Below are 22,113 nucleotides of genomic sequence, written 5' to 3'. Positions count from 1 at the left end.
CCGGGGCGGGCGCGGGCTGCCCCGCGCGTCGCCCGCAGGACCCCGGCGCCTACCCATGCCGAGGTGAGTCCGCGGGAGCCACCGCTACCGCCGTCCCGACCCCGCCGCCGCCCCGCGCGGCCCCGCTGCTGGCCAGGATGCTGGAGGAAGCGGGCGAGGTGCTGGAGAATATGCTGAAGGCGTCGTGTCTGCCTCTCGGTTTCATCGTCTTCCTGCCCGCGGTGCTGCTGCTCGTCGCACCGCCGCTGCCCGCCGCCGATGCGGCGCACGAGTTCACCGTGTACCGCATGCAGCAGTACGACCTACAGGGGCAACCCTACGGTGCGTGGACCCGGGCCCCTGGCCTCCCCCGTGGGCCCAGCTCTTCTCCTGGGCTCTTGGTCTCCCCCAGCACAGCCTCCCCGCTGGGGCCCTGACCTCCCGCCCAGCCTCCCGCCTCCCTAGGGCCCCGGCCTATGCCGGCCGGGGTGCACCTCCCGCGGTTCGGTCTCTGCTCCCTGGGCCTCAGGACCTGCCTCTCCCACACGTCCAGCACGAGTCCAGCTTGCAGACTTCACTTGGGCTGCCAGACCCTTTACCGGAGCTCCAGGCAAGTCCGAGCCTGGATACCTGGACCGCTGCTGGGCCCCTAGCTCTCTGTCCAGTGTCCCAGGGACCCACCGCACTGGCTCCCACAGCCCTTTGGCCCCGTCCCCAACAAGGGCTACCTGCTCCAGAACGCAGAACTCCCTCCCAGCCTCAGGCCACACTGTCGCTGCTCCTGACCTCCTGGGTCCCCTCTCTCTCCCCAGTCCCCAGCTGGAACAGAACGCCCACCTTGGGCCTCCTTGATTTGGAGTGGAGCCTCTCAGCGCCGTTCTTCCAGGCTAAGCTGGCCAACCCTACACAGCCCTTCAGCACCCGGGTGCGCTCTATCTAGTGCTCACGTTCTGCTCTGCTTTAGGGCTCAGAGCTCTGATCGCTCACCCCAGCCTATCTCTATGTCGAGGCCCTCCCTACTCCCTGGTCCCAGCTCATGGATTCGGTTCCTCAGAAATTCTCCTGCCTTTGGGCTCCTGAAATCCGTTGGACCCCATGTCCTGCTCCCTGCTTGGGAGCGCACCCACCCCTCAGCTTCCTGGAAGCCCCCTTGCTGCTCCTTCTCCCCAGGATTGCAGGCCTCCAGGCCTGGATCCTGCCTAGCTTCTGTTCCTCAGCCCTGCCCCCTCATCTGTTAAAGTCTTTCGAAAGTGTCCTCTCTTTTCCCGGCCTTGCTGTATCTGGTATTCCAGAACCTTCTGGCCTCTGGTTTCTCTCCCAACTTGGTGTCTTAGGCCCCCGGCAAGCAAGGCCTGTCCACGCCATAAGGGCTTCCCCTCCCCAGTGCCCCTGTCCCCTCATCTCTGAGTCCTGGTTCTCTTGGACTGGCCTCTCTCGTTGGAACATCAGGCCCAACCTGAGTCCCCTGGACCCCTCGCCACTGCCAGGTCCTTGGGGAGCCCTGGTGTCTGGAGGCATCCCCCTCAGACCCCTTCTCACCCCAGTTACATCGTTTCTGTTTAGTGCAGTGGTTGTCGCTCCACGGGTCCCTGAGTGATGACTTTGGGTCGTCATGATTGACAGGCTCCTGGCATTTAGTGGAGCCGGGCCAGGGGTGCTGCCCCACACCTCACCGTGCCCGGGACAACCTCACTTAGAAAATTATCTTGGCCAGATTGTCAGCAGTGCCAAGCGGGAGAACTCAGGGTTACGGTGTTGGCTGCAGACCCCAGGCTCCTCTCCAGTGGGGTGGTAGGCCAGGAGCCCCTAAGGAGTGGGCAGTTTATATGTGTTGTTGGCATCCCCCTGGGAAGAGGGTCTATGCCAATGGTGTCACAGGTGGCCCTTTGGGATGACTTTTGGCGTTTCATCATCATAATTTTGAATAGCCACGTGTGACTGGCGGCTCTGTCCCGGTCTGGAGGATTCCGCCATCCCATTGGCAGGATCCTAGCTCTCTCCAGATCAGCTCGCAGGTCCTTCCTCACCGTGTCACTCCCCTGTCCTGTCTCACAATGGGAGCCTTGCTGCGAGCTCTCCTAGCACACCCAGCTCTGCCCTGGCCCCTTGGGCAGCTGTAATCTGCCGCCTGGATGCCCCGTGTCTCCTGCTGCCTGCCCAGTGCTGGCCTGCTTGCTGATATGGCCCCCTGTCCTTGCCCAGACGAGCACTTCCTGACACTCCAACCCTGATCACAGCCATGTCTGCCTCGTCCTCCACGTGGGCCCTTGGAACCTTCAATACTCTCTCCCTTTCCTCCTCCCCTCCTCTCTCTGAGTCCTTTGCCCCCAGTCCTTGATTCCTTCCTATTCTTTTTTCTGACCCTGTGACTCCCTCACCCCACACGTCCTCCTTCCTGGCCCCCATCTTTGCCAGACACTGAGTGGGCTCAGGGATGAGCAGAGGGGCCTGGCAGGGCACCCACCCATCTTGGCTCAGACATCTATACCCCCACCCTGGTCCCACCCGGCAGTGTCCCCATTGGTAGGGATGTAGGGCGCCTGCCACTGCCTGGGGAGATGCTGTGGGATAGTCCGGTGGAGCAGGGAACCCCAGCTCCTTCCCAGTGGTGGAGCATTTGAGAGCTGCTCTGCTGGGTCATCGCTGATTGCAGTAACTCCAGCATCGCACATGCCCTTGCTCTGAGCCTCGTTTCCCAACTTCCTGTCCTCTCTCCACACCTCTTGAGAAACCGGCAGGAGAGGCTATGTGCTCTTTGAGCTGGGGTGTGAGCTGGGCCCTGGGTGTGGCCTGCCTCCCCACCCTCCCACAACGGACTACAGCCTCCCTGGTCTGGGCCGCTCATGCCCATCCCACTTGGCCCTTGGGGGCTCTGGTAGGCGGGGACATGGGCACTCACGCCGGGCACCAGGATGGGCTCTTCGCCCCTGTTTGTAAATAAAGTTTTATTGGCACTCCGCCATGCCTACAGTCAGTGGCTTTGCACTGCGTAAGACTAGTGCCACTGCAGGGAGAGAGGATTGGCCTTCGCTTGAAGTCTGTGACCTCCGTTCAGATCTGGTCCCTCCGTTCAGGTCTGGACCTGCAACTTCCCATCCAGGTGTCCAGAGCCCGTCGTGACGCAGGGGCAACAGGCCTCGCAGACTCCAGCCTCGCGCCAACCAAGGCGGTCTCTGCTGTTGGGGTGCTTGGCCTCTGAGGGGGCACTTGGGCATCTGGCGTCAGCCTGACTCTGCTCTCACCCCCTCCTTCCCCTCTCTGGCCGTCGTCCTCCTTCTGGAAAGCGGGTCACAGTAGGCTCCACAAGCGGCCCTGTGTGTCCCCACCTGAGGTGACATCTGAGCCACCCCCGGGAGGCTGCGGCTGGGACATGTGGGGCGAGTTTCAAGGGCTCCTGAAGGTCTCTACTGCCCTCCCCTACTAGGCCCTTGGGGGCTCCCCTGTCACCCTAAAGCAGAAGCGGGGCCCCGGAGGGGTGGGGAGAGGCATGGAGGCCCGTGGCTGGGGCGCACAGCCCGGTCCCCTTGGTCACTGGCCCCTGCCCAGAGACGGCCCTGCCCTTTCCCACCTGGGACACTGTCCCTTCTGTGTCCTGCTGGTCTCCTCCCCTGGATGGGCCCTTAGGATGGGCTGTAAGAAGCGACCCTTCTCCTGCTGGCCAGTGCATTCCTGCAGAGCAGTGGGCGAGGGGGGAGGGACTCTGAGCCTGAGGCTCCGTGGGGCTTGGTATGTCCCCAAGGACGCCAGTGTCCCGTCACCCGGCGCCTCGTCCTCCAGGCAGCGCGGTCCAGCTCCCGTGGGGAAACAGACCTGTTTGTCTGCATTGTTTTCTTGACACTTGCTGTGAGGGGCTCAGGGTGGAGGCCCTGGGGCCACACCTGCCCCCAGTGTAGGAGGATTAGCGTGCTTGCTTTGTGCATCCCAGCTCAGCTAGGGCCTGTGAGACATTTTGGGCACTGTGTGTCTTTGTCATCTGGGAGGTCTGACCTAAGAATCTGGAGTTTCAGCAGCATCCTGCTGAGTGCTAGTGGCCCCAGCAGTTGAGGGGGCTGCCTGAGCCCCCCCCCACCCCCACCCCCCATCCAGGGAGGACAGAGGGCCCCGAGGGCGGGCCGCCGGGGGCTGTGCACCAAGGCAGTGCAACCATGGGAGTCCATGTGCTGCATCAAACGTCTGCACTGCTTCTTGCCCCTTCAGCTTTCAGGGCAGCGGTGCTCTGTGTGGGAGTGGCCGCACCAGCCTTAGAACAGTGGGCTTCCCTGGTGGCTCAGACAGTAAAGAATCTGCCTGTGATGCAGGAGACCTGGGTTCCATCCCTGGTTTGGGAAGATCCCCTGGAAGAGAAAATGGCAACCCACTCCAGTATTCTTGCCTGGGAAATCCCATCAACAGAGGAGCCTGGTGGGCTACAGTCCATGGGGTCACAAAGAGTCAAATACAACTGAGCGACTTTCACTTTGGCTACACAATCCTGGTTACAACCTGCCCCTTCCACTCTGGTGGGAAGGAGTCAATTGCCTGGAATAAGCTTGTGAGCAAGGCAGGGTCCACTCCAGGAGGCAGCTTCTCACTTCCTACCTGATTCTCTGGATCTTTCTTGAGAAAAATCCGGGTGGCCCTGCTTCCAGGGGCCATGGGGCCATGTCTGGGGTCGTCTGTGGTTACCACATCTAAGGGGGTCCTGGCAACAAGGGTGTGGGGGCCAGGGAGGCTGCGCTGTACCCTACAGCATCCAGGATGGCCCACAGGCTACAGTGTGGCCCTGACTGTGGAAGAAGGTGGACAAACCCTGGCGCTTGCCTCCTGAGGGGCTTTGGGGAGACCAAGCATTTGTTCATTTATTCCGTGTCCTGAGGGCACTAGGCTGATGGTTGCTAGGTGATGCTAGGTTTGCACTGCAGTGAACAAGGTTCGTGCCCCTGGAACCCCAGGCTAGTTGCCTGGGGGCTGGGGGCGGGTTGGCCTGTAGAGGGCAGGGTTTGGGTTTTCCCTAGGATATTGGGAACCTGGGGGTGGGGAGGTGCAGCCTCTTAGCTTGGGGGCTCCCTCTGCTGGTGTCTGGACCCTGGAGTGGCGTGGGTGCTGGGAAAACTGCTGGGCATCTCAGGACAGTCTGGGCAGGGTAGGAGGCTGGGGGTTGGGTTTGCTCAGCAGGCACCTGTCAGCCCTGCGGGTTCTGGAACTGTGGGGAAGCCAGTGGTGAAGGGCTGGGGGAGCAAGACCAGCTGAGTTCCAGTCCGAGTGCTCTTGCTGAGGGGCTGGCCTGGGGGTGGGGGCGGGTGGCTGCCTCTGTTCAGTGGGTTGAGGCCACCAGCCCCCTGACCTGCTTCAGGGACATGGGGTGGAGACTCGTTGCCCGGCCCAGCGGGCAACCTGCACGTGGTTGCAGGGTGGCTGAGTGGACAGGGACATCATTTTCTGGGGGATGACTGGAGCAGGGGTGTAGTGCGGAGAAGCGAGTGCGAGAGCAGGGACCGGCGGTAGGGCCGTGGTCTAGGAATGTGGGTGTGGAGGGGAGGTTGGCCCAGGGAGAAGGTTCTCGGAAGGCCCCGCGAGTCCCCGGGGTTGGGGTGGGTGTGCGGAGGGCTGGCGGCCGGCGGGGGTCCAGCACCCCTCTCAGGGTCCCGTCCCCACAGGCACGCGGAACGCGGTGCTCAACACAGAGGCGCGCACCATCGACGCGGACGTGCTGAGCCGGCGCTGCGTGCTCGTGCGGCTGCTGGACTTCTCGTACGAGCGCTACCAGCGCGCCCTTCACCAGTCTGCCGGCGCTGTGGTCATCATCCTACCGCGGACCATGGCCGCTGTGCCGCAGGACGTCGTCCGGGTGAGCCCTGCCTCGCCCTGGGGTCCCCTCTCTCCCTCTGGGCCCCCTTCCCCCACACACACCGCAGAGCGAACACGTGCCTCTCTCGCAGCAATTCATGGAGATTGAGCCTGAGATGCTGGCCATGGAGACCATCGTCCCCGTGTACTTTGCCGTGGAGGACGATGCCTTGCTGTCCATCTATGAGCAGACGCAGGCTGCCTCCGCCTCCCAGGGCTCCGCCTCCGCCGCCGAAGGTGGGCTGGTGGGGGTTGCTGCAGGGCGGAGGGTGCGTGGATGGGCTGCGCTGTGCTGTTTCTGGGGCTCCCCTTTTCAAGCCAACACACGCTTAACCGTGGGGGCACCGGGCATCACAGATCGCATCTTGCAGCCGCCACCCGCAGGGAGGAATCTTCCCGGATCAGGGATTGAATCCTCGTCCTTTGCGCTGGCGGGTGTGATCATTACCAGTGAGCCACCAGGGAATCCCTACAGTTGTGTTTTTAAATGTTTAAATGTGTAAAGAACAGAAGGATTCGAGGCAGGGTGAGCTCCTGGGCTTTTTAAGGGAGCCCCTGCCCCCAGGTGAAGTGGACCATTAGCTCACACCGTGGAAGGTGGGCACACTCTCTCCCGATTCTGGAGAGAACAAAAGTATATGAATCTCTGGGTTCTCACACCATCTCCACTTTTGGGGCTGGGCTGGACGGTCATGAGCTGTCTGATGGGAAACTCATGTTTTGGCATCCCTGCTCAAGTGATCCTTAGAAAGCTGGGTCAGAGGCAGTGTGCACCCCTCTGTGATTTAGGAAGGGGCCCTGCAGAGCAGAGCAAGGGCACACATGGGCTCCCATGTGGGAAGCAGGAGATTGTTTCACCAGCCCTTGTCCTGGATGCCCAGATTCGCTCCCATGTCCAGTTATCACATTGTGTTCTGTCCATGTGATCAGTCCCGCTTTTGCTCAGACCAAATGCTTAGAGTCGGGTGACGAGGACCCAGATTCTGGTCTGGGACCTCCCCCCCAGCTGCTGCAGGGCAGTCACGGGGCTCAGGCTGACCCTCCCTGGCCCTGTATCCAGTGCTGCTCCACACCGCCACCGCCAACGGCTTCCAGATGGTCACCAGTGGGGTCCAGAGCAAGGCCGTGAGTGACTGGCTCATCACCAGCGTGGAGGTAAGTACCTGGCGCCTAACTTCCTGTCCCCACTGGAGGGGCTGCTTCTTGGGTGATGGGATCAAGTCACCGCCTCTGGGTAGGCGGGGCTCCTCCTGCTTCCCTGACCCCTGCCTCCTGGAGTGGCCACCCCCTTCCCTTCATGGAACATTCTCTAAGCTGGTAGGGAGGAGAGCTCAGGGCAGCAATTAAAGCAGAATGCAGAAAAATCCAGACACCCATCTCCCATCGGGAGGTGTCCAGGCCAGAGCAAGCTCCCAAGTCCTCCCCCACTTCCATTCTCTCCATGGGCAAATGTTTTATCACTGCTCCCCCAAGCAAAAAGCTCCGAGCAGTTTTGTTCCCACTCCCCGCACCAGGAGGCCTCTGCTGTCTCAATGCAGGGCAGCCCTCCATCCAGAGAGTAAAGGCCGCAGGGCCTTAGCACCTGATGCCCTTAGGCAGTGCTCTGGACAGGCTGTCTCCCCAGCTGCTCCTCGTTGTGTTTGACGGAGGGCCGGTTACACGAGAGGGCTCTTCCCGTGCTGTCCTTACGGCCAGGGTCTTGCGGACGGGCAGGGTCTCCATCAGTGGAGCTCAGCCTATGAAGGGTAGGCCTGGTTTCCAGGTGGAGAAACAGCTGGCACCTTGGCCCCCAGCAGAGCCTGGCCCACCTGTTTCTGTAAATAACGTTTTACTGGAAAGTGACCGTGCCCACTGGTTCACTGGTACCCACAGTGTAGTCGGCAGAGCCTAGAACCCTGCCCCCCAAGGTGAGGGTGGCTGTTGCTTCCTATGGGCAGGCCCTTCACACCCATGTCTCTACAGGGGCGGCTGACTGGGCTGGGTGGAGAGGACCTGCCCACCATCGTCATCGTGGCCCACTACGATGCTTTTGGGGTGGCCCCGGTATGTCCATGCCCTTCCTGCCCAGCTGGGGAGTCTAGCTTCAGGCTGCAGGGTAGCAGGGTTGGGGGAGTTTCCCACGTGTGCAGGGGTTGGGCCACACCAAGGGTGCATCAGTTAGGTTTGGGCAGAGCTGGGGGTTAATGGGGAGAGGAAGCAATCCCAGCTGGACTGGAAAAGAGGACTGAAGGTAAGATTGTGGGGGTGGGGTTCAGAGCGGGCCACAGGCCGGGGTGGAGGTGGGTGGTGGTGCACGTGGAGGTGGGGTGAGTGCGCCCTTTGTCCTTGCCTGCAGTGGCTGTCTCACGGCGCGGACTCCAACGGGAGTGGTATCTCGGTGCTGCTGGAGCTCGCCCGCCTCTTCTCCAGGCTGTACACCTACAAGCGCACCCACGCAGCGTAAGTGACAGGGCCCAGGGCTGGGGGCAGGCCCGACCTGGGATCTCAGAGTTGGTTCAGTCAGGCCCCGCCCCTCCAGGTCCATCCACCTACCCTCTTCCCAGGAATCCCACCAGGGGCTGGGCTGCTTCCAGATGCAAGAGTCAGAAACCCCTGCAAAATTGTCATCATCACTCAGACAAGCATCTCCCCGTCTTGGTGCTGGGCACTGTGGTCCTTCACAGGGGCACTTGTCCACACAGCACGGTGCCCTGGGAGAGCAGGGCCCTAGTAGCCAGCGGGTCTCCCCAAACTTCACACTCCAGGCCCCACGCCTGCTCTCAGGCAGCTGGCATGAGAAGCACTGTGCTCACAGTCCATTGGGGGGTGGAGGGGTGGGGTGGGTGTTGAGATCAAGGTGTTGGCAGGGTCACACTTGTGTGTTTCTTTTATAAGGACTGCCGTGGTTGTGGTGAGGTGGGTGCAGCTGGGGTGGGGGCCCGGTTATATGGTCCTTCACCACCCTACTGGCTTCACTTCTGCTCAGGGAGGTGGTGCTGAGTTCCCATCACTTCCTGTTTCCTGATTGGTCCGCCCAGTCTGAGTGGGTGGACCACTCTGATTGGTCCACTTCTCCACTCAGAGGTCTCTGGAGCCTCCTTTCTCACCCTGGAGACACTGGGTGAAGTTGGGATGTCTGTGGTTGTCTGGACTAGGGGGCTCCTGGCGCTCATTTGTGGGGGCCGGGGATGTGTCCAGCGCCCGCAGCGCTCAGGATGCCCTGATGTCAGCAGTGCCAGGACAGGGTGGGACTGGGTACTCAGCAGGGAGACCACCCCCTCCTTGTTGGGAGCCTGGGCTCCTACCTGTCAACTCTGGCCCCACTCCTCCCTGCCAGGTACAACCTCCTGTTCTTTGCTTCCGGAGGAGGAAAGTTTAACTACCAGGGCACCAAGCGCTGGCTGGAAGACAACCTGGACCACACAGGTGAGCAGCCCCCACTGCCAGGGTGGGCTCTGGGCCGCCGGTGCTCCCCCACGCCCCCAGTCCACCAGCCCTCACTGTCTGCAGATTCCAGCCTGCTCCAGGACAACGTGGCCTTTGTCCTCTGCCTGGACACCGTGGGCCGGGGGGACAGCCTCCACCTGCACGTGTCCAAGCCGCCCAGGGAGGGGACGCTGCAGCACGCCTTCCTGCGGGAACTCGAGACGGTGGGCGCCCCGTGGGGGCTGGGCGGGGACATGGGAGCTGCCCGTGTGAACCCTGGGGCCTCGGTTGGGTTTCCGGTGGGCAGGTGGGCTTCTCCTCAGGCTCCAGAAGCAGGAGGTTGGGGAGGGACTGGGGATCCATCGGGCGGCAGGGGCCACCTCTACAGAGGCTGGTGAAGCCAGGGCATGGTGCATGGGCACCGGGCAGAGGCTCATGGCTCTGCTCGCAGGTGGCCGCCCACCAGTTCCCCGAGGTGCGGTTCTCCATGGTGCACAAGAAGATCAACCTGGCCGAGGACATGCTGGCCTGGGAACACGAGCGCTTCGCCGTCCGCCGGCTGCCCGCCTTCACCCTGTCCCACCTGCAGAGCCACCGCGATGGCCAGCGCAGCAGCATCATGGACGTGAGGTGAGAGCCCCCCTGCCCCCATCAGACCGAGCCAGCGGGGCCCGTCAGGCTTCCTGGAGGAGGGGGCACCAGAACCGAGGGCATGAGCCAGGAGAAGAGAGGGAAGAATTGATTGGGCAGGGCGCCGGGAGAGCCAGCGGCCGCCACCTCACCCTGCCCCCGGGCCACCTGCACCCCACGCCCACTCGGGTCAGGATGTGTCTGTGGTCTCTGAAGCTCCCCGCTTCTGGTCCTGTGTGGCCTCAGCCCTCGCTGCCCTGGGCTCCCGGCTGTGCCGCTGCCCTCGGCTCCATTGTTATGGCTCCCCTCCTTATGAGGACAGAGCCATGGACTGCGGGACCCCCTGCTCCACTGTGACCGCATATTAACCAGTCACGTCTGCAGACACCCTGCTGCCAGCTTAGGTCCCATCCCAGGGTTTGGGCGGCCGTGGGTGTGGGGGACACTGTAGCCCCTCCACAGGGCGTTCCCTCAGCTCTGCCCTCAGCAGCCGGCGGAGGCAGGTGTCCTGACCTCCCCCCATACCCCCAGGTTCTGGAGGAGCACACGGGCCCAGAGCCATCTGGTCACTGAGGCCCACGGCATCCTCAGGGCTCAGCTGGGCACCCGGGCAGCCCTGTGGGGGGTGGGCCTGACCGAGGTGGGGGGTGGGGGACCATCCGCTGGGAAGGCTGTTGTTTTTCTTGTCTTTTCATCATCAGATACATATGTGATCATTCTTGGTTTTGGGTGATTGATGCCGCTTCCAAATAAGTATGTTTGTAAAATCTGCCCCCTAAGGCAGGTGGGAGGGGAGTTCAGGATGAGGTGGGGGACACATGTACAGCTGTGGCTGATTCATGTCATTGTATTGTAAAGTAATTAGCCTTGAATTAAATAAATAAAGTAAAAATAAATAAATAAAATCCATCCTCGAAGGTCCCGGGTCGACTCGAAAACCCTAACCCGAAACACGAGGCTCATTGCTGAGGCCCTGACCCGCGTCATCTACAACCTGACAGAGAAGGTGAGCCCCGGCCACCCGCGAGCCGCCCTCTCTGCCCCCCCAAGCCCTGAAGGGGGTCTCGACTCAGCCCCGCCCCGCCTCTTTCTGCAGGGAACGCCCCCGGACATGCCGGTCTTCACAGAGCAGATGGTAATGGCCTGGCTGGCGGGTGGGTGGGCTCGGGGGCGTGGTGGGAGTGTGTGGGGGGTCCTTTGACCACTGCCGCGTCCCCGCAGCAGATCCAGCAGGAGCAGCTGGACTCGGTGATGGACTGGCTGACCACCCAGCCACGGGCCGCCCAGCTAGTGGACAAGGACGGCACGTTTCTCAGCACACTGGAGCACTACCTCAGTCGCTACCTGAAGGAGGTCAAGCCGCACCACGTCAAGGCCGACAAGCGGTGAGACCAGGCGCAGCCCCTGCCCCCAGCTGGCAGAGGGCCCTTCCAGGGTCTCCCTGCCACACCCTGGAACCAGATGGAGCAAATGGAAACTCGGGGCGAAATGTCACAGGATGAGTGAGCAGTGTAGGCGCCCTATTAAATCTGAGCTCCAGGTGGACGAACTATCCCAGCATAAGTACCTCTCACGCGGTGTCTGGGACACACACTGAAAGCCTGTGTAGTCTTTATCTTCAGTCCTCCCAGAACTGAAGCCCCATGTTTTATCTGGCAGCTCTGTACCCCTGCCCACCCTCTGTGATCCTTCTGTGCCCTGGCCCCTTCATGCCCTCGGAATGCTCCTGCCCACTGCAGGCCTCCTGGGTTTTGTCTTCTTTCTGTTTGATGCTCCCACGTCCCCTGGTTGGGATGAATTAGGACTGAGGAAGGGTGTGGGTGACCCTCAGGCAGGAGACACCCCTCTTCCTCCACAGACAGCTCAGTGCCACTCACTGGCTCTCCATCTTCCCCCCAGTTTGTGGCACTCCAGGGAGACAGAGCTCTTGAACCGAAGAAGAAACTGAGGGTCACAGTGGACCCACAGCCGTGCAGCTGGGGCTTCAGAGTCCTCAGCTGTGATCATTCTCTCTCTATAGAAACGAGACCAGAGAATTTCCACAGTCACCACACTTTGTTCTTAGAGAGTTGTTGGCCCAGAAAGCCATAGAAAAGATGTTAGTTCAGAATAAAGGACGTCCTTCCCTAGGACAGACAGTGGCAACCCCCATAGACACATACCCAGCATCCTCCACCGTGCTGTGTTCCTGGGCTAGTGGGACTTCAGGTGGCTCCGATGTCAGGGTGAGCCTGCTGAGCAAGTGCTCTCTTGCCAGGGACCCCGAGTTTGTCTTCTACGACCAGCTGAAGCAGGTGATGAACGCCTACAGGTGAGCGCCCTGTCACCGTCCAGGGGCCTGGGTCCTCGGGACAGCTGGGAGCAGCTGGCTGACTGCCTCCACCGCCCCCTCCCATCCCCAGGGTCAAGCCAGCCATCTTCGACCTGCTCCTAGCCGTCTGCATTGGTGCCTACCTCGGGATGGCCTACACGGCAGTCCAGGTAAGCAGGGGGCGGCGGGAGGCGGGTCCTTGTGGGAGCCCAACAGGTGGCCCTTTTCCCCTGGTCTCACTGGAGTCCTCCCACTGCCCCCAGCACTTCGACCTCTTATACAAAACAGTTCAGAGACTGCTGAAGGCCAAGACGCAGTGACCAGGCTGCCATCCCCGCCTCACCTGGAGGGCAGGGCCTCCCCCTCGGTGGCCGAAACCCTTCATTACAGAGCTTTTCTGTGTTGCTCTTGAGGACTTGGGGGCTTCTTTCTCTTTTTTGTCCTTTGCGCTCCCCTGGAGGAGCATCGGTGGAGGTCTGGGGCCAGGCCATAGACTCGGGGACAAATGTGTGGATGAGCCCCCCACCCTGGAGTTGGCCCCATGGCCCTGGGGCATAAGCCATGGCCAGGAAAGAGGAAAGGCGCCCAGCGTGGCCTTGGGCATCACCCCCGCCTAAGACGCTGACCCTGGACCTGGCAGTCGCAGGCCAAGGAAGTCGGGCCAGGCCACCCCCCAAACCTCCAGCCCTCCACCACGTTGGCTCTGTTCTGACCTCGAAGCTGCCCTCCGCATTCCCCGACCACCCCCCCAACCCCCACCCCCGCGGGTTGTGCTCCAGTAACCCGGGCTCTCCCTTCTTTCCTGTCTGGAGAGTGCGCCACAGGGCCTCTGAGTCTCTGGGTTCCGGCCCCTCCCTCGTAGCCTTGTGCACCGCCTCCACACCCCCCAGCCCGGCTGAGGGGAGCCAGCTCAGGGGGTGGCCTCCAGACTCTCTGAAGCCCCTGGGCAGCTGGCGCCCTGGACACCCGGCACCCTCCCTGTCGGCCCTCTCACCCTGCCTCTGGGTTCCTCTGCCCCTCCCCCTGCCCGGGAGCCCCGCCCACCCGGCCCCGCCCACCTCTCCTAGTCCTTGGGGCTCCTGCTCAGTCTGTTCTCATGAGGAGCCCTGGGGGTGGAGGCAGCCCCTCTGCCCCTGTCCCAGGGCCTCGGTTTCCTCATCTGCAAGGAGGAGGTCGCCTTCAGGGGGAGCGTGTTCCCCAGAGGGGACGTGACCACAGGGGAGCTCATCCTGGGACCTGGAGGGGCAGGTCCAGGCCTGAGCCCCTGGGAAGGGGTGAGGTGGGGGAGGCAAGCAGGGCTGGGAGTGACCTCAGGGAGACCCAGGTGTACCCATTCATTAGCAATATAATCAGTGACTTGTTGAGTGCTGGGGACTCAGAGTCCAGGAGGAGGGACTCCAGGGGCCTACTGGCCACCAGGGAACGCTCGCCAGCCTTCCGATTCGGAGGGACTGGAGACTGGCTCCTTCCCGAAGCCACCTACCGCCCACTGGAGGGAACAGGTGACTATCTGGCAGGCCTGGGAGGGGCAGGCGTGGGGGCTGCAGGTTCCTTGCCCCTCCCTGTCCAGTGGCCCGTCTGCCCCAGACGTTTACCCAGTGCCCGGCCCCCTCTAGGGCGATGCGGTGCTGGTGGCCCGCCCTTCCCCGGGTGTGAATGTGTGAGCCAGGGGCCGGCTGGGGATGCCGAGTGAGTGTCCTTCCTCCCCGGGGGGCGTGGTCAGGGCCACTGACTGGGTGGACCTCAGGCTGCTTGTGGCATGCAGCCAGACGATGAGAAATAAAGCCATAACAAACCACAGCATCGTGTGTCCTGTTGGGGCTGGGGCCTCAGGGTCTGGACAGAACCCCTGAGGGTCATATGCATTTCTTGGGGGGTGTGGGGGGGGAGCCTCATGTCTGTATAAAGAGCAGAGTCGGTGTCCTTCCTGCCCCTGGCTGGGACCATCACTCGCCCCATGGCAACACGAAGGTGACAGCCAGCTCAGGGCTGGTAGATCATGGTGGGGGGTGGGGGTGGCGTACCACAATACAGCTGGGGTCCGTTACCCCCCAGCCCTGGAGGCAGTGTGTGTCCCGTGTGTCCCCCGGCTCCCGGCCTCAGGGTCGCGTGGCCATCTCTTCTGACGTCTCATAAGCACGCATCCGTCTTTGGGCTTAGGGCGCATCCTGCTTCAGCCAGCATGCCGTTTCCACATGAGGACACGTTCAGAAGTTCTGCATGGCTGTGAATTTGGAAGGACACCATTCAACCTGATATGGGGGGAAGGGTGATGGCTGTATGAAGGTCAAGACCACTGGCCAGCCCCAGCCCAGGCTTTGGGGAGGCCCTGGCCAGTCATTGGGGTGCCTGGTGCAGCTCCACACTGGGGTTCCAGCAGTGGGCTCCCTGCTCTGGGCCTGGGAGCTCCCGAGGGTTCCGCCTGCTTCCTGGGCTCCACTGGAGGAGACCCCTGATCCGGGGCCTGTCCCTGTTGGCTTCTGCCTGTCCACACTGTTCTCAGTGCCTTTGTGTCAGGGTCCCTGCATCGGGGGCTTTGGTTTTGGGGAGCAGAGAACAAAGTACAGAGACGTGTGCAGCTGGGAGAGGAAGCCTGGGGGAGGCAGGCAGTACAGGGGGTGTGGCTTGAACTCCACGGCTTCAGCCAAAAAAGAGGGCTGTGAGATCCTTGACCCCAGGGAGGTGGGAGCCTCTGGGGAGCTGTGGGCAGAGGAGGGGTTGGACTCAGGTGCTCACAGGCGCCCTCTGGTGGCAGCTTTGGGGAAGGCAGACTGGGAGTGGGTACACCCAGCAGGTCAGGGGGCTATGCTTGTCCAGGTGGGGGACACATGAGGGGAGAAGGAGGCTGGGTTCCCTGGACCCAGAGGAGAGGCTCAAAGGCTGTTTCTGGACCATGTGTGGGCCTGACCACAGAGCTGCTCAAGTCTCCATAGTGACTCCCATCTTCAAGGTCAATGTCACTGCCGCCTCTTCTCAGACCCTCATATCCCCCACACTACCCTGAGGCTGGAGGGTGGCTCTGGCCCCTGCTCAGACTCAGGTAAAACTCCCCACGTTTCAGGGGAAAAGCCAGCCCCTCCCCTTATTTCAACACAGGCTGTTAACTTCCTCTTCCTTTTCTACGAAACTGTGCCCATTATAACCAAAAACATGAAAACCACAACACCGGCAGGCAGACACAGCTGCCCTTATGTATGTGCCGGTGTCTCTCCGTCATGTCCACCCTGGGTATGTGGCGTGTGTACAGGGGTGTACACCAGGCCACATTCTGGAAATGAGATCCATGTGTGAAAAACAGTATTTCTGTCCATAGGCATGTTAGGTGGTGAGAGGTGCCATGTTCCACCCACGGAACCATTGCCACATGGAAGGCGTGGTGTATGCTTTGTCCTCAGAGCTCCTCCTGGCTTCCATCCGTGACCCCTCCCTGTGGCCTCCTTGTTCCCAGGTGCCCTCTGGTCCCGCCACTGCAGCTCAGTCTCATTCAACTGTGGAGTCAGCCAGTATTTTCCCACATGTGCCAGGTGCCCTGCTGGGCATACAGACGTGGCTGCCAAGCAGAGACCCTGGGCTCTGCGGTCCACTGGAGTAAAAATAAACCTCCCAGATGGACATGAGTGGGCTTTTGAGTGAAATCAGGATGACAGGAGGGACTAAGCCATATGGAAATCCAGGACAGTGGTCCAAGCAGCGTGCACAGCCTGTGCAAAGGCCCTGGGGCAGGACCAGGCCTGGTGAGTTGCAGGAGCAGTGAGAAGGGGGCCTGTGTGGGTGGGACAGTGATGGAGGGGGAGAGAGGAAGGAGGTGAGGCACAAGAGGCCCCTGGGGAATTGGTGGGTGTTAGCTTCCTGCTGTCAAGAGTGATGGGAAGCTGTGGGGAGGGAAGGGTAGAGGAGAGGAGGGCTGCAGCAAGGCCACTGACTCCCAGGGGACAGTTGTGCAGATGACCCTGTTCTGTGGGCTCCCTCAGCACCAGTGAGCATGATCCCAGGTCTCCATCAACCCTGGGCAGCAGCAAACGATTTGGGCAAAGGTGCAATCCCCTATTAGGACCCCAGTAGCATCGATCTCTTTCCAGGGTCTGTGTTTTAAGGCTATAAAACAGGAAGAGCATCTGATGAGACCACCTTGGTCTCTCCTCTTTCTGCACAGAGGCGTCTCCCGCTGTCTGTAACTCTCACTCTTAAAAACGTCTGTGTGTGTTTATGGTTATGTTGTTCAGTCGCTCAGTCACGTCCAAGTCTGCAACCCCATGGACTGCAGCACACCAGCCTCCTCTGTCTTCCACTGTCTCCCAGAGTTTCCTCAAATTCATGTCCATTGAATTGAATCAATGATGCTATCAAACCATCTCATCCTCTGTTGTCCCCTTCTCCTTCTGCCTTTAACCTTTCCCAGTATCAGAGGCTTTTCCAATGAGTTGGCCCTTCGTATCAGGTGGCTAAACTTTTGGAGCTTCAGCATCAATCCTTCCAATGAATATTCAGGGTTGATTTCCTTTTGGATTGGCTGGTTTGATCTCCTTGCAGTCCAAATAACTCTCAAAAGTCTTCTCCAGCACCACAGTTCGAAAGCATCAATTTTTCGGCATTCAGCCTTCTTTATGGTCCAGCTCTCACACCTGTACATGACTACTGGAAAAACCATAGCTTTGACTGGACAGACCTTTATTGGCAAAGTGATGCCTCTGCTTTTTAATACGCTGTCTAGGTTTGTCATAGCTTTCCTTACAAGGAGCAAGCGTCTTGTTTATGGATATATACACAATATTCAGCTTCGCTTGCGTGTGGCCTACACATCTGTGGGTCCCATTGTACTGTCCTCTTGCATTAACTCTTGCTTTGGTATCTCTCACACTCCACGCTCTTTTTCCCTGCTGTGTAGTATTCTGAACTCAGAAGGTACAACGGCTTATCTACTGGCGCCCTGCTGATGTTCATACCATCACAAGCCTTCATAGGTGCCTCTCAGGAGGGAGTGTATTTAACCAAATGCCAGAGAACTGTGGCCCTTGACTGTGTATGGCCCACTGCCTGTCTTTGTAAATAAAGCTTTGTTGGCACACGGCCACAACCAGACGCACCTGGCTGTGAATCACCCTCAGCTGTTTTCTCACCGCAGGGGCCACAAACCCTCAAGTGCTTACCGTTCCGGCTCTTTCTGGGAAAAGTCCACAGCCTCCCAAAGTCTGCCCTCTGGTTTCTCCCCTTTCTTACCATGGGACTCATTTGGCAGCTACCAGAGCAGGCTGGCGGTGCAGTCCTTTTGCAAGGGACACACATCATGGGCTTCTTTGGACATTTCAGCCTCAGTTCAGGAGCTTCCTGAGTGGCTCAGACGATAAAGAGTCTGACTGCAATATAGGAGACCTGGGTTCGATCCCTGGTTTGGGAAGATCCCCTGTAGAATGGAATGGCTACCCACTCCAGTAGTCTTGCTTGGAGAATTCCATGGATAGAGAAGCCTGGCGGGCTGCAGTCCATGGGGCTGCAAAGAGTTGGACACAACTGAGTGACTAACACACACACACCCTTGGCTTCTTCTGACATTTCAACCTCAGTTCTAAGAGTTATTGATAATTTTAATCAGTATTTGACCTATAGAAGGTCCAGGAAAAAATTAAGGGAGAGGAGGAGCGGGGGTGCAGGGGGCGCTGGTACAGGAACCAGGAATGAAGTGGGGGGTGTCATTGCCGAGCTCAGGGCGATGTGTCTGCTGGGTGTCTCACAAGAGAGCCGCTATTCCCCCTTTGTGATTGATTAATGAGCAAGTTGTGGGTTGATCCTTTAGTCCCATGGTCAGCGACCACTGACAGTTCCTGCTTGAAACCACTGGGACCTGGTGCCCAGCGGGGACCCTCCTGCCATTCCTCTCCTAAAGGCACGGGTCAGGATCACATACCTGCTTCTATGTCCAGTTTGCAGGGGACAAAAGGGTATCTGGGCAGGAGAAGTATCTTGCCTTAAGGTCCCTTGGCAACAGGACGCTGCTGGCAGTCTCTTTTAAATATATATATATTTTTATTATTTGGCCGCGTCCTGCAGCATGTGGGATCCTAGTTCCCCAGCTGGGAATTGAACCCATGCCCCCACAGTGGGAATGCAGAAACTTAACCCCTGGACCACCAGGGAAGTCTCCCACCTTTTTTATTTTTATTTTTTTAAGTCTTATTGATATACATTCACACACCATAACATTTGCCATTTCAATGTGTATAGTTCAGTGGGTTTTAGTCCATTCACAGAGCTGTGTATCTGTCAGCTCTATCTAATTCCAGAACGTCCTATCCCACTCCCGAAGGGAAACCCTGCTCTCGTGAGCAGTCACCCCCCCCAGCCTCTATCCCAGCCCCTGGCAACCACAAACCCACTGTATGTGTCTGTGGATTCTGCCTGTTCTGAACATTTCACAGAAATGGAATCCTGCAATATAGACTCTCATGCCGTTTTGATGGCGAGTTACAGAAACACAGTGAGTCTAGCTCAGTTCAGAAAAGAGCATTTATTCATCTCTTTCTCATTCTAACTTGGGGAGGGGGAAGATCCTCTGACAAACTCCCTAGTTCAACACCCAGGCCCTCTTGTTCCCAGGCTCAGACTCCCACAGGAAGAAGCCCTGAGGGGCAGGTGTCCACTCCTAGGGCCAAAGGGGCGGGGCCACAGCAGAGGAGGGATGGGGGATGGGACCGTGACCACTGAGGGGTGCATGGCTGGGTCCCCACTCCTATCTCCAGCCCCTCCTTTCCTTCCCCCACCTCCCCACGGGGGAGAGATTTGTTCAGGGGGTGACGGAGTTGTGTTTCAGATTCCCCTCCCCCTGGCTGTGTCCAGGGAGTGCGGTTTGCTGAGAGAGAGGGCAGCGAGGTGTTGGCTCAGTGAAAAACCTTTTCCCATCCCTGAAGCCAAATGGCGAGGGTCAGGGAGGATCCGGGGGTCCCTGCAGGAAGGCGGATGGGCAGTTCCCTCCCAGCAGAGGGAGGGCAGTGGGGCTGGGGGCTCTGAGTGCTGGACAGCCCCAGGTGCCTTGTGTCCTTAGGTGCATGAAGGCAGGAGGCATCTGGGGCAGGTGGGGACTGCGGTACAGAGGGACACATCCTGAGCCCCTAAGCCTGTCGGATGGGGACATTTCAATCTCTGGGGATGTGCCAGAGGAGGTGTACACATCCCTGAAGGGATGAGGCCGAAGGACACAGGGTCCAAGGGGATGGGGCACAGCTGACCTTCACCCAGGAGGACACTTGGGCTGGCAGTGCAGAGACCACCGGCACTGGTGCTCCAGGCTGGGCCCCCAGTCCCACTGGCTGACCCTCCCACCACCACCGGAGGAACCCCCAAACCAAGGACGGCAAGACCAGGCCCCAGAAGGGACGTTTCCTTTCATGGGCCCAGTCCTCGTCACATCCACGCCCTGCGAAATGAACCCACGCCCTATGAAATGAGAATCTTGCCTGTAGATGTCAAGATGGGGACACAGCAGATGTCTCCTCACACCTTTGCTGCCCCTCACTTGGAGACTGGTTTGAAATAGAGTCCCATGCCCCTTATCAGACCCAGGGGTTGGGGGTGGTTCTGGGGGTGGTTTTCAAGAGAATGCCCGCCCAGGTGGTCTGCACATCTGAGGGGCAGTGCAGCCTGGACATTGCCCCGCTGATCCCAGTCTGGCCCCTCTGCTGAGGTAAGCCAAGGTAAGCACCTTACCTGTTCACATCAGCAGTTCTCACCTTGGACCCTGGGCCACGTCTAGGGACAACTGTCACAACTGGGGGGTGCTCTTGGCACCAAGAGGGTGGGGCAGGGAAGCTGCTCAACACCCCGCCCCCGCCCCTACACAGAGAATGACCTGATCCCAATTGTAGGAAGGTTTCCTTTAAGATAAATTAAGTCTGTGTAATCATTTTGAGAAACTCTATTGTGGGAGACTGTGCAAAGGTCCTGGGGCAGATTTTTGACAGAAGATCCTGAGAGCCAGTCAACTGGCTGGGAAGTATCTCAGCCCCAGATTCCCCATCAGGCTCTGTTCCCACCCTCACTATCTTTTTAAGTCACAGCCCAGACCAAGGACCTCCTGCCACGAAGCCGATGTGACCAGCTTTCCTCTGCTGATGATAAAATCAAAGTCAGCCTCAAGTGTCCCAGGTGCCCTCAGGCACACAGTCTTGGTTTTCTCTGCCATGACCTGTTCCCTGATACGGCTGATGTGTGTCAGGGAATAAACGCCAGGGGTGAAGATTGCTTAGGAGGTGGGAGGCTAGTGGTAAAGAATTCTTCTGCCAGTGCGGGAGATGCAATAGATGAGGGTTTGATCCTTGGATCAGAAAGATTCCCCTGGAGAAGGAAATGGCAACCCACTCCACTAGTCTTGCCTGGAGAATTCCATGGACAGGGGAACCTGGTGGGCTACAGTCCATGGGGGTCACTAAGAGTTGGACACGACTGATCACACACACGGTTACTGAATTTTAGGTCGTGGAGGTCAGACTCAAGTTAGACTGGGCTCTTCCCCACTCTTTGTCCCCAGTGGGAGAAAGAGGCTGAGGAAAATGCCTCTTTGACTCGCAAGAGAGCTGGCGGGGTTTTATTTTTATTCTTTTAAATGACTCTCCCAGCACATCAGAGGGCCACAGGGCTTCAGCATCCTGTCTCCATGGAGACAGAGCCTGTCTCCAGCCCAGCTCCACCAGCTCAGCCTGGGGCTGAGCCGAGAACCAGGGGCTGTGCAGGGCCAAGGGGTGGGATGTTCTAGGAGGACACTGGATCCGTGACCCGGGTTCTGCTCCTCCTTCAATCCTATCTTGGGGTGGCTGCTGTTATCAGGCAGGGTTACAGCCATTTATTGAATGCTAAAGGTGCTCCCGGTTTTATGCTGAGCCTCACCTATTAGCATCACTGAATCCATGCCAGGGGCTTCCCCCCTCTTTAGTCCTAACTTGGCAAATAAGGAAACTGGAGCTTGGCCGTCTAAAGTGTGAGGAAGACGCTGTGGGATTGTGGGAAGCATGTGGGTTCATATCCCAGCAGTCTCAGTGTGTGACCTTGCCCAAGTGACTCGACCTCTCTGGGCCTCAGTTTCCCCCTCTGTAAAGTGGGTATAGTAACAGTACCCACCTCTAATGCTTGCTATGAGGGTGACCTCTCCTGAGGAGCAAACTTTAAGGATAGAGAAAAATAGAGAATATTTTAATACACTAGTTTTCAAAAACTAAAAATAATGCTGAAAAAAATCCATGATGAACAAAAAGGTCAACATTTTAAATACAATCAGAATTACTGATTTTTCCTTTGGCTCATCACAGCACTATGACTGATCCTTTTTGTTTCAAAATAAAGAAAAAGAAAAAGAAATAGGGACTTTGCTGGTGGTCCAGTGGTTAAGACTCTATGCTTCCACTGCAGGGGCATGAGTTTGATCCTGGATCAGGGGACTAAGATCCCACATGCTATGTGACCAAAAAATAAATTGTTTAAAAAAAAAAGAGAGAGAAAAGAAGGCTTCTGTATTAAGAAAAAACAAAACACACAAAACAAAGGAAATACATTTAAAATAAAGTCAGGGTCAGTAGACTGACCCCTAGTGGCTGTGTGGTGCTTTTTATCTTACAACCTCTGACCCCAGTTCCTCCAACCCTGCCTCAGGGCCTTTGCATCTGCCTTTTCTTTCTTAAAGGCCATCCTCTCTAAGCCTTCCGTGAATTTGCCTCCTAAAGCCATCTCTCCACTTCTGTTGCCTCCATTGCATTGAACACAGTCTAAAGTATCTGGTTTAGGGGGGTGGTCCAGTGGTTAAGACTCTGCAGAGGGCTATCCCTGGTTGGGAAACTAAGAGCCCACATGCCTTGTAGCATGGCTAATAATAATAAAGTATCTGGTTTATTTTCTGTACTCATCCCAGGCATTGTGCTGTGGATTGAGTCAAGCACTTAGCACAGAGCCTGGTGTTGGAGAGAGAGCAAAGTGATTTATCA

At 58.7% G+C, this 22,113-nt stretch overlaps 1 protein-coding gene across 2 annotated transcripts; it reads left to right on the top strand.

Annotated features, from left to right (window-relative positions):
* The first annotated feature begins 36 nt into the window (after positions 1-36).
* Positions 37-13,944, top strand: NCLN (nicalin). Of its 2 annotated transcripts, none has more exons than XM_052642704.1 (15): positions 37-321; positions 5,616-5,806; positions 5,898-6,042; positions 6,866-6,960; positions 7,768-7,848; positions 8,141-8,244; positions 9,122-9,210; positions 9,295-9,434; positions 9,662-9,840; positions 10,759-10,846; positions 10,937-10,975; positions 11,065-11,225; positions 12,098-12,151; positions 12,243-12,321; positions 12,415-13,944. In XM_052642704.1, exons 1-15 carry the CDS (start codon positions 138-140, stop codon positions 12,469-12,471), a joined length of 1,686 nt encoding a protein of 561 aa, XP_052498664.1. In that variant the 5' UTR covers positions 37-137; the 3' UTR covers positions 12,472-13,944. The 2 variants fall into 2 exon arrangements, with proteins under 2 accessions (XP_052498664.1, XP_052498663.1); XM_052642703.1 differs by having other exon boundaries at positions 11,062-11,225.
* Positions 13,945-22,113: the final 8,169 nt, after the last annotated feature.

Source organism: Budorcas taxicolor, chromosome 7 (genome assembly GCF_023091745.1).
Source record: "Budorcas taxicolor isolate Tak-1 chromosome 7, Takin1.1, whole genome shotgun sequence".
In the NCBI taxonomy this organism is placed as follows: domain Eukaryota; kingdom Metazoa; phylum Chordata; class Mammalia; order Artiodactyla; family Bovidae; genus Budorcas; species Budorcas taxicolor.
The sequence above is the reverse complement of the archived record's forward strand: the minus strand, read 5'-3'. Positions and strand labels throughout refer to the sequence as shown.